The sequence below is a fragment of the Centruroides vittatus genome, unplaced genomic scaffold (genome assembly GCF_030686945.1).
Source record: "Centruroides vittatus isolate TY-2023 unplaced genomic scaffold, ASM3068694v2 scaffold_1015, whole genome shotgun sequence".
Classification (NCBI taxonomy): domain Eukaryota; kingdom Metazoa; phylum Arthropoda; class Arachnida; order Scorpiones; family Buthidae; genus Centruroides; species Centruroides vittatus.
The window spans coordinates 3012418-3024925 of record NW_027122666.1 but is presented as its reverse complement, the minus strand read 5'-3'; the positions used below and the strand labels follow the sequence as shown (position 1 = coordinate 3024925).

General features: G+C 31.5%; 1 protein-coding gene and 1 pseudogene across 1 annotated transcript in view; both read right to left on the bottom strand.

Annotated features, from left to right (window-relative positions):
* Positions 1-12508, bottom strand: part of LOC136986362 (uro-adherence factor A-like) — a 179893-nt gene that overhangs the window by 3293 nt on the left and 164092 nt on the right. The window contains exons 12-13 of the mRNA XM_067283882.1: positions 12155-12341; positions 5464-5599 (exon numbers count right to left, since the gene is read on the bottom strand). Of these exons, the coding sequence (XP_067139983.1) occupies positions 5464-5599; positions 12155-12341 (323 nt within the window). The remainder of the gene's footprint in view (positions 1-5463; positions 5600-12154; positions 12342-12508) is intronic.
* On the bottom strand, positions 8084-9126 carry LOC136986370 (uncharacterized; annotated as a pseudogene).

The following is a 12508-nucleotide window of genomic DNA, read 5'->3' as shown; positions in this document are numbered from 1 at the left end:
AACAACAACGGGGTGTACCTATGGGAAGCCCAGTCACAGGGGATCTCTGCGAGCTTGTGGTCAGAACTAGAATCAGAAGTCATTTCTTCTCAATGCTCACATATCCTCCTTTACCAAAGGTATATCGACGATATTCTTATATTATGGAATGACATCCCAAATATCCGAGCCTTGGTTGACATCTTCAACGACAACCCATATGGATTGACAGTTGAACTGGACCAAGCCCACCATACCCAAGCACACTTCTTGGACATTTACATCACTATAGAGGGATCTTCCATCGCTAGTACGCAAGTCTATCACAAACCAGCTACCGAACCTCTATATATACCCGCATTCTCCTGCAATCGTCCATAGTACAAGATGGCAACCTTTAAGGCATTACTCAAAAGGGCACTCACCCATTCCTCCTCACAGGCTGCCTTCAACTCTGAAATGCATCACATCAAGAATATAGCTAAACAGCATGGATATCACAACACTGCACGCAAAAACACCTTTGAGGCTCTACGACTTCTATCACCCATACCTCTCCTTCCAATGGTTCTCCACCTAAATATGTACCAATCACCTACAATCCGGCACTGAAGTCCATATACTACCAAATAGCAAAGAAAAAGGATATCCGCTTAGCTTTCAGGAGATGCCCAACTATTTTCGAGTGGCTTAGGAACGAAAAAGACGCTCCGAATAGAAACAGACTTCCGGGAATATACTCTGTACCCATCGCCGACCACAGAGATAACAGCGAAGCCATCTACATTGGATCCACCAAACGCAACATACAAACGAGGATTAATGAGCACAAAGTGGACATATTATACCATAGACAAAATACCGCCCTAGCAGTCTATTCATCCAACCCAGAGATAGAGCCTCTTTTCTCCCGTGCCGGAATTATTCACTCCACGTTTCGACAAGATCACCTCAAATGGCTCGAAGCTGTATACATCTTACTCAACATCCGCAGCAATACACACTGTATCAATTTTAAAAAGGAAGTCAACTTATCATCAGCTTGGGAAGCCTTTCTTAACAGATCACTGAAGTAGCACTATACTCTCATCGCGCAAGTCTAATACGACAACATTGGCTACATGTGACAGCGTTCCAGAATGCAGTTTTTTCTAAATCAACGGTCAACTTTGACGGGATATTTAAATTTGTAGAACAGAATTCCGTCATGCCTGAGGAAGAACCCAACGAGGTTCGAAAATGTTTGCGATTTACAGAGAGAGAGAGAAGAAGCACATCGGCCAAAGGCACTTCAGTTGTTCAATTTAATTTAGAAAACATATAGATTATTATTTATTTGAATACTAGCAGGTAAACACAGTGTTGCCTGGGCAAAAAATAAGAACAAACATTAAGATTATTAGATTATTTTGTTCTTCTAACCCTTCTATTATATTATATTATAGTATTTGATATATATAACAACAAAGGTTATCTTATGTAAGGATTTATCATACCAAGTGATTAATCTAACAAATTTAAAAAATTCTTTAAATTGTGTGCAATAGAGGAATAAAGAACTTGTAAAATGCATTAGATTGATAACTCGGTGCAGTAAACCCTTACGTAAGATAACCTTTGTAGTTAAATAAATCAAATACTATAATATAACAGACATTAAAATAAAACACTATAAAAAGTTTGGTTATTTTAGTCTACCATTGTCATGTTTATCGCAATACTTAGATGATATGGAATAGCACAATTTCATTGTCAATTACTAAAATTATATAAAATTTGATAAAACTTTGATGAAATTCTTAGTTATCTCCTGTACTTTCCTGACTCTTCATCCAAGGTGAAATGTTAAATACAATATACTGGTATTAAAAAAACATTTGGCTGTAATTTGAAAAAACTGAGGACCTATAAATTCCCACTGTCATCCATCCATCAGTCTATCCTTCCTTAATTTCGAGAATGGAGTGAGATAGATGAAATCTGAGACCAGATATGGAAACCTTAGGAGCAGGAGGCTCAGATTAACTATACACGAACTTTCAATGCAAACCGAAGGGTCATGTTATTTCAATTTGAAACTTTTCTTGAATGCAGTTAATAGATGACTGGCACGACTCAATTGTTAAAGGAAAAGTATGATGTATGATGTACAGGGGCAAGGCACTACTAATTTGAGGTGAAGAGAATATATTTTAAATTAAATAAAAAATATGATTAAAAATTTCAGTCCAGCATTGTGACAATGTCACAACAAATAATTGATAACAAACAGTAACAGTTTTAGTCTTTTTAATACTGGTTTATCATTTTTAACATTTCACCTGGATTGAAGAGTTGGGAAAGTACAAGAGATAACTAAAAATTTTATCAAAGTTTTATCAAATTTTATATATATAATTTTAGTAATTAAATATCTGACTTTGGTAATTATAAAAAGTTGAGAGTAAAAAATACTCTTAATCTTTTTTAATAGGTTCATTGGTCAAGTAGACTGCAATTGAGAATATATCATATCTTAAGTTTTTAAGATGTGATATATTTTTTCTAATGTTAGCTCTAACAAACTGTCCCATTCACAACTGACTATCAAATGGTAATCTGCCAACAAATGAAATTTCGTGAAAAATTGACCAAATATATATAATACTGTATAACTAAATATAAAATTTGTTAACACTGAAGTAGTTAAATCACTTTACTAAACGCTTTTCAGTTCTATTTATGAGCCCTCATCAGATAAACAGTGTTTGAATTCAGAACAAAATAACACCTTGTAACATGTGCATCAATATTGGGCAGTTATCAATCTTAAATTTTAACTAGTTAGGTTATTGTATTAATTTTTTGGGAGAGTTTATTGTTATTATAGTAATTTAAGATTTTAATTTAATGTCAAAAAATTTTTTAATAATTTATTAATATTCTTGATGTTAATTCCATTTTAAATTTGTAAAGAAATGTTTGATATTAAGTTATTCCAAATTCAAACATTATTTACCTGATGAAGACTCATAAATAGAGCTGAAAAGCATTTAGTAAAGTGATTTAACTACCCCAGTGGTAAAGTATTTTATATTTAGTTAAAAATAAGAGCTGGGTTAATAAAAACACAATTGATGATAATATACTGTTATAAATTCTATTTAACATCTAAATTTTAAAATAATACAAAAAATGTAAAAACCTATTACTGTCTCACTATTCTCTATATGAAGTGTGCAATGTCATAATGGCTTTTGTTTTGTTTACATCATTTTGTTATTCCAGATAATTTGTAATCTAGTGAGGTTTTTTACAATTAAAAAGTAAAAAACTCACAAAAATTCAAGTAAAAAAAAAAGTAAAATTCACTAGAAAAAGTGGTTTTTAACTCTCCTGAAAAGTTTGTTTTTTGGCATTTACAACATTACGGCATTGCATGCTTCATATAAAAAACAAAATAAAAACACTTTTAATCAATATTTACTTTTTAATATAAAAAAAAAAAAAATTCAGCTGAGCTTCATTTATAACCAAAAGACTGGACTGGTCTCTTAACCAAGAGACTGGACGAAAAGATGTATAACCAAAATTTAACTGAAGATTCACTACAAGATGACAAAATTAGTAGGTTTTTTTAAATAACAAACTCATATTACAGTTAAATAAGTAGTTTGTGAATTTTTTTATTTAACATAATCAAAATTTGATTTTATGAAAACATTTTCAGTCTACAGTTTGATTAACATCAGCCAAACATATATATATATATATATATATATATATGAATATATGACAAAAAAATTTTTTTTTTCATATATATAAAATTCTTTCAACTCCAGCAACTCCAACCTTAAAGTTTACTATAGGGCCCTACTTAAAACATTATTATTAAAATTATAAATGTATTTACACAGCATTTTAAAGTTTAACAAATAAATTTTAATTTTTTTGTGTCAATGGTATTCCCTTTTTTGCTACAGTGTACGTACAAAATCTTTTCAACATCTCTGGTTTAACTTGTGTTCTAGTTTAATTTTTGAATTCTTCTCATCTTAAATAAAAATCTGTATTAGGTGAGAATGAGAACAATTATTTGTTAATCTATTAGTTGAGATAAGAGCATCTAAAAAGTTACTTTATAACTAAAAGTTAAAATTAAAAGATTATTAAATTTTAAGAAGTGAAACTTCAAACTGTTTTTATTTTTACTTTCTTTTTAATTTATTAATTAATATACTGAAATAAATAAAACAAGTTAAATAATAAATATTAAATAAATTATTAACTAAATAAAGATATAAGATAATTAAGTTCATTAAATATTTGAAATATTTGAGATCTGGTTAACAGGGGTCACACTATATAGTGCCAAAATTGCCACTTGGCAATATTTTTATTAAAGTAGCGATAAAAATGTAATACTGGTGTTAGCAGTGGCAATAAAAACCCTAGTCCACTTATTTTGACATTCAATGTAAAATTGAATCACAAAGCACACTTCAGAAAAGACAGCAGAATGTCTAGTTCCCGTGCAATGGGAATCCCATCAGTGGCGTAGCGAACATAACTGGCGCCCAGGGCACAACACTTTATTGGCACCCCCCTCCTCCTCCAGAAATACATATAGTTTGTCTTGGAGACCATTTGGGCACCCCTCTGTGAGTGGCACTAGGGGCATGATACCCCCTTACTCCCCTCGTTACGCCACTGAATCCCATGTACCACACACAGAATGATTTCATAACATCATGCAGCAAGTTTGGGAAGAAAAGTAGGAAGTGATGTTGAGAACCAATGGCAGTTTTTGTGCAAGGGTGCCCAGCATTTCCAGACTAGGGGTTTTTTATCGACTGACAAAAAATTTGGGAAATTTTTTTGAGCAACTTTTCTTTTTACTTTGATCTTTTTTTCAGTAGACTAAAACAAAAATTTTGATATGACAGAACATGTGAAATACTGTCTAAACATTGTGATCAAATGTGTTATTTGGAATTATTCATTAAAAAGTTATTCAAAAATGATTCCTATTGCTAACTTATAAGCAACAGTTAGCATGTTACTTTTGCTTTCCAGATGCAAAACTGATAAGGCTACCAGCACTTGCATTAATTAGTAAGTAAAACTGGTGGCAATAATTTGAAGTGGTGAAAGAATTTAAAACTGGTGAAAGGGTTGGAGATTTTTTAAAATTTTCTAGAACAACCTCTGAATTAATATTTGAATTCTAGAAAAGTGATATTTGCCCATCTCTAATTAAAAGGAATAGTAATATTTGGAGACAAATTGCAAAACAACCTATAATGATAAAGATATGCAAATGTGAAACAAAAATATTGCTCCACTGCATTAACAGAGAATAATTATGATAATTATTCATTTTAATTACCATAATGTAAAATATACAGAAAATTTATTTCTACAGTAAAAGTATATTAAAAAATTTTTAAATCATTTATATGAATAAAATTATTATTATTATTTTAAACAGAGAAAACACACCACCTCTTTTTATCATTCTCTGTATCAGCCAAGAAGTACAAATGTTTTAGTCGTGGTTCTGGTGGGATTGCTTCATATGTGTTCTTTTTCCCTGAAACAGTACAACTTTGTACTTTGTAGCCATGTAACAGGAACATACCTAATTAAAATGAAAATAATTAGATAATATATTTTTTGTTTTTTCTTTTTAAAGTACAATTAAATCTAATTTTATTCTTAGAATTTTTGTAGTATAAGATAAATCTAATCTTATAATTCTCTAATCTTATTATAGATTTAATTGTCCTTAAAATTATGTGGAACATTGCAAAACTGAATAAAACATGTAATATTTCATTATAACTGAAAAAAGATGCATTTGAACCATTAAGATGCATTTGAAAATAAGTATCAAAAATTTAATTTATGAAATTTATGAAACAGAACATTGAAAAGTAAACTGATTTTTACCATAGGATTAACAGCAAGATAATAAATGTAGTTTCAATTCATGCTTAGAAATGATATCTAATCATGTTATCTAATATTAACCTGTGAATCAAATATTAAAAAATAATCATGAAATAAATTTTCTTTCTTGTTTGTTAATTAAGCAGAGTATAAGCAGAGCTCTTCATAAATCAGAAAGTGTTTTGTCTGTGATTGAAGTTAAAATCAGTCACTGCCCATCAAATATGTACAACTGAAGGCTTCATCAAGACATTGGCCTTGACGAAGTTAGAATTTTGAAATTCAATCAATGGGCTGAGATATTCCAGGTTAAATTTCTCCATGTAAACTCTCTGGGGAGGTTGCTGGTTGTAAGCTTGTTGTGCACACTTGTCTGTGGTGAACATGTGGACGAACAATACAATACAAGGTTGTACACAATAAAATATTTTATTAACTGTTCGCACGGTTCTATATACACTAGATTCTTTAGGATCCCAACTATGCAACTCCAATATATACAAGATTGCTGTGATAGATCTTTGTGTGAACAAAGGAGGATGACACGTTTTCGCGACAACGGTTCTTTCCTGTTGAGATATTTTCCTGAAATATTATAACTAATGACAAACAACTGCACACCGGGTGTATAAAATAAAATGTTACTCACGAAAAACCCGTAACCAGTGCATAACACACAATATCAGACACTACAAACATTTTCAAAACCCCTCCTGGGTTCTTCTTCAGGTTAAAAAATTGACTGGAATGATTTTTGAAGATGAAAAAAGGAACCAAATCACGTGCCAAACAGCATCAAACATGAAAATTTTACGTGTGGCCGCATGTTATTTTAAATATATCGATGTCACAAGGCTTGATGGGAAACAAACCATCAAATCTTTAACATAAGTTCAAATGCTATTTTTGAAATATCGATGTCACTATGCATGATGTGAAGGAAATCATCATATCTCTAACATAAGATCAAATGTTATCATCTTTTACATAAAGGATGGTTTGTGGAGGAGCTGGGGAAGAGTGTACGATTTGCTTCCCAGGATGCCCTGTGGCATCAATATTTTTAAAATAACATTCGATCTTATGTTAGGGATATGACAATTTCCCTGACTTTTCTCAGGATTTTTACACTATTGTTTTTCAGTGTAATTCTCTGAAAATGTGTTCCCACCAGCAGGAAGGAAAGACTGTTAGAAAGTTTGAGAAAAAGATATAGAACAAAAGACTAAGAAAACTTAATATTAGGCTTAACACTAAAGAGATATATAAAATTATGGCGTATCACCACAAAGTGATCAACAAATAGCCATTTTGGATCTTTAAATATATTCCAAAATTTAGACTGTCTCAAAGTGTATAAAATTTCAATTGAAAAGTTAACTTATTGTGAGTACCTGAATATGAATGTGTAACTTACAATAGCTTTAGAAATTATTAGATTTGACAAATCTCTATATTTTCTGCCATCAAGATATTCTTCCTTTCCCTAACTTTTGTTGTATCTTACTCAACCTTTACATCCCTATTATATACTTCTGCTGCTAAGGTTGTTCCTATTCTGCCTTTTTTTTTTGTCTTCCTGATGTTTCCTGATCCTCTTCCTTAAGTTGCACCTCATAGTTCCTTCGTATACTCTTTCTCCACTTTCCCTCTTTTCTTAAAGAGATTCTATAAACTCTTGCCTTGTCTAAAGGATCTATTTTTGTTTTCTCATTTCAAAACATATCAAAAGTATCTAATTATGGACCCGGTATTTGTTCATAAAAAAACTCTCCAAATAAAGCAGTATACTGTGGATTTTTGAGAACTGGAGGTAGTGGATATTCTGTTGAATTTTTGGTTTGTCATTCTAATTTAAATAGTCCAATAAGCTTAAAATATTTTGAATATTTTAAAGTTTATCATCAGATAGTGTTTTTCATTATCTTTCTGCTAGGTAACCCAATTCCTTATCACTTGGATCAAACATATAATAGACTGAAATAAGGATCACTTGTTACAGGATCATCCATAAATTACAGATTGCTAATTCTATACATTTCAACTACCATCCACTTCCTGTAATGCTCCATAATGCCACTGACATATCCACTCTGAAAACTACATAATATAACACATCACTCAAGTCTCCAGTCTAACTAAGAAAAACAATTTTTTTTTTAGAAATTCGACTTTATTCATTAACATACTCTCCTTCAAGAGTGATATATTCATTCCAATGCTCCTTTAACTTTCTGATGCTTTTTTGTAGAATGATTTGTCTTTGCTCTCAAAATAGACCTCAGTTTTAGCAATCACGTCTTCATTTGAGCCAAATTTCTTTCCCTGGAGCATCTTTTTGATGTCTGCAAAAAGCCAGTGGTTGCTGGGGACCAGATCTGGAGAGTATGGTGGGTGAGGAAGCAATTTGAAATGTAATTCATTCAATTTAACCATCATTTTCATTGACTTGTGACACGGGGCATTGCCTTGGTGGAACAACACTTTTTTCTTTTGCATGTAAGGGCATTTTTTCTTGATTTCTACACTCAATTGAACCAATAGTGCCATGTAATATTCACTATTGATAGTTTTACCATTCTCAAGATAGTCAATGAACAAAATACCATGCGCATCCAAAATACAGATGCCATAACCTTGCCAGCTGACTTTTGAGTTTTTGGTTGCTTTGGATGACTTTCACCAGCTGCTTTCCACTCAGCTGACAATCTTTTTGATTCAGGTGTGTAGTAATGGATCCATGTTTCATCTATTGTCACATACCGACACAAGAAATCCTTTTTATCTCACTTGAACAGCTCCAAACAGTGCTCTGACTCGTCAACGCGTTGTTGTTTTTGGTCTGGTGTGAGCAAACACCCACTTCGAAAGCAACTTATGCATGCTCAAATTTTCATGTAAAATTGTAAACACACTACCTTCTGATATCTTTAAGGTGTCAGCTATCTCATGCAACTTCACTTTACGGTCTTTTAAAACTATTTTGTGGACTTTTTTAATGTTTTCCGGAACAACTACTGATTTTGGGCGGCCAGAGCATTCAGCATCATCAGTGTTTGTACGACTGCATTTAAATTCAGCATACTAGTCAATAATAGTTGATTTCCCCGGTGCAGAGTCTCTATAATGCTCATCAAGCCACTGTTCGGCTTCAACAGTATTTTTCCCCATCAAAAAACAATGTTTAATCAACACACAAAATTTTTTTTTATCCATTGTTCTGAAAATTACAAAACTGGGGTCACTAAAACCACTATAACCTGTAAACTAATTGTCAGAATGTCATGAAATGTTGACACGTATCGTTTGAGGTTAATACTATCCAGAAATCATATGGGTCTGTCAACGGTGTTGCCTTATATGTGTCAGACCGAAGACTTATTGAATGATGTGTTATATCCTTGATCACTTAATTGTACTAAAGAATAAAATACAGCACAGGGTGTTAGAACATTACATTATTTTATTAATTGCATGTATACCATACAAAGCAATGACAAACAGCATGGTTCACTAAGCAACACTTCAGAAACAAAAATGTATCATTCTGTTACCCAAGGATTGATAAGACCATCTGTGAGTGAAGTGATATCACTGGATTTCCACTATTGTCTTCTTTTCAATCATCTGGAACTTCCATACCAGATGTATTTATATGTTCCTCATTAATCATTCAGAATTTTCCATTTCCTCTGAAAGTTTGATTAATTGCAAATATAGTTTCTTTTTTCTGTATACCCACTCACCCATATCTGAGTTATATACAATGGTGGACAAAACTTTAAAAGACAAGCAAAAATTCCACCTAAACAACTAACTTAATTAAAATTATTGGTTCAATCATGTTCATATGCTTTAAAAAATTAAATTAATAAATTTATACAATAATTAAAGAAGTGTTGGAATAGTTCTTCCAAAAAGTAGAAAACCAGGTAATTAATGTTAACAAAACTTTAAATAGAACTGAAAAAATTACTGCAAATAATAGATTAAAATCTTGTGGACCCTCCACTTTTTTGAATAACCTCAAAAAATGCAGTCTGGCATACTCATAATAGTTTTGAATATGGAAGTTGATATAGCAGGCCATGCTTTCTCCACTACAATTTTTAAGTCTTTTACTGAACTGTATTGTTTGCCATCAGTGTATATAGTTCTTGCAAGCATATCCCAGATATTCTCAATCAGGTTTAGATCTGAAGATTGAGGTGGATGATCCAACAGTTGAACTTGTTTTTGCTGAAGCCAATTTTTTGTAGTGCAAGATGAATGGACAGATGCATTGTCTTGCATAAAATAAAACTTTCTGCCTACTAATTTTTGTACATTTAGAAGTAAAGTAATTTCAATCAGCTTCTGACACTTTTTTAAATCCATTCATCCATTTATGAATTCAATAGGTGACTTTCCCTCACGAGAAATGGCACCCCACACCATAATGGAACCACCACCCATCTGTTGTCAAGATAAAATCCTCTCTTCTTTTCGCAAGTCAAGAAAATAATAATTCAGACAATCTGGATCATCCAGATTGAACTTTTTTCATCTGAAAAAATAACTTATTGCCACTCTGCATCTCAGTACATGTGATCTCATGCATAAGTCAAACTTTCAGTTTTATGTTCTTTAGTTATGGGAGGTTTTCTTTTCCATTTCTTTCTTTTAAATCATCCTGATGATTTTAACACTCTTTAAACAGTTCAGGGATGAACTTTTAATTCTAATTGATTCACAATTTTTGATGCTGATGTCACGCTTGCAACCTTCAAAATTTGCCTCTTATATCTTCCATTAAACTTAGGTCTTCCACCATTGTTTTTCAAGTTATATTTATCACCTTTTTTAATATAGTTGTACACAACAGTGTGACTCTTTCCTATTTGGGTAGCTACACTACAGTTTTGTAACTGTGGCCATAAAATATCAATTTGTCCTTGTTCTTTCTCTGCCAGTTTTACACCTTTTCACATGTTTGGCAGATAATTTTTTGTACACAAATATATGTAGATCTCTTTACATATGTACACTTCCTTAATTATTTATATTTTTATGAAAATTTGCAGTTATTTTTGTAGTTGAAGTTAAAGTTTAGTCAACATAAACTAAGTATATCAAATGATGCAAAGATATGTATATAGAAACATCACAAAATGACCACTTTAAATAATCAGGCTATAATTCTGCTAATTTAATGATTAATACTAAGTAATTTGCTACCAGAGGTAGACATTAGGCACCATCTCCTAACTAAATTAATAATTATAATTTTAATAATTTAATAAATAATTTAGAATCATCTGGAAAAAAAGAAATGACCCAGGGCAGGGTTTAAACCTGCAACCTCTGCTTGCTGTGCAGTGTGCTTGCCAGTTGCACACCCAAACCCCGAGCTAGCCATCTCTTCCAGATGTATTTAAATTTAGATATAATCCTATGCAGTTAATCACGGCATCAGCTGGGGACAACTGCTACGCCTACACATAAGTACAACTCCACAACAATACTCAGCCAGCTAACGTTTTACCTGAGTGCTGTTGTGGATTTCTACTTAGACCGTGGACTTTATTCAACTTTATTTGTGTATAATAATTGTAGACTTTGATTAAGCAAGATTATTGCATTGAACAATGAACTCCACATCTTAAATATATAGAATGTGTGAAATCTATAAAGTGGTCAAGAGTCAAAAGACAATCAATTATAAAGAGACAGGTTCCTTATCTATAGCATGGATGGTGTGATTCAAGCTTGAAATGTAATACTTTTCTGTTTGTAACTTCTTTTAAAATTATTGATTGTATAATTTTTCATAACCCAGTACAAAATGTGAGATTATTTTACAGTGCATATGCAGAACTTTTATTACTGGAAAATTTTTTATTTGTATACTATTCTATTTAATGAATTTTGTTCAGTTTTGCATTCAATGTAGTTTACCTGATGTTGTCCATTTTTAAATAGATTAAATTGTTTGTGAGAGTAAAGTCTGTTGGGATTTTAGCTGGTCTTGGTGTTTGCAAGTGTCTTTATTACATTTAACCAGCTAGTGTGGTAATGAATGTTAATTCTAAAAGAAAAATGTGTCAAAAAAATTAGTTAATTTTTAGAGTAATTAATTTCAGACTAATAAATAACCTCTATTATTCTAATGGGAAAAACTACTTTCATTACTATTTAACTAATCATAAGAATATAAAATATTATTTTTATTTATAAAGTGTAAAATAAAATTCTATTGCTGTACCTAAGGCAGTGGTGGCATTTCGGTCTGTATAGAAATACAAAGATGCATCTTTAAGGATAAAATATCTTCTTTTCCAAGTTTTCCATCTCTGGCTTAATTTGCCAAGATAGCCATGGCAATCAGGATTAGATATAGATATAGGTGGAAGTTGCACATTTCTGAGAATCAAGTCCAGATATGGATCCACCTACAGAGGTTATAAGTAGATATATAGTTAATGTGTTTTAATTCAAATTTTATGTCTGTAACATAATTATTTGTATATTTTAAATAATGAAGTTATTAGTAATTTGTATAATATTTAAATTAAAATAGAAAACAAATTTAAGTGCTGTAAGCTAGAACTTCTAGATA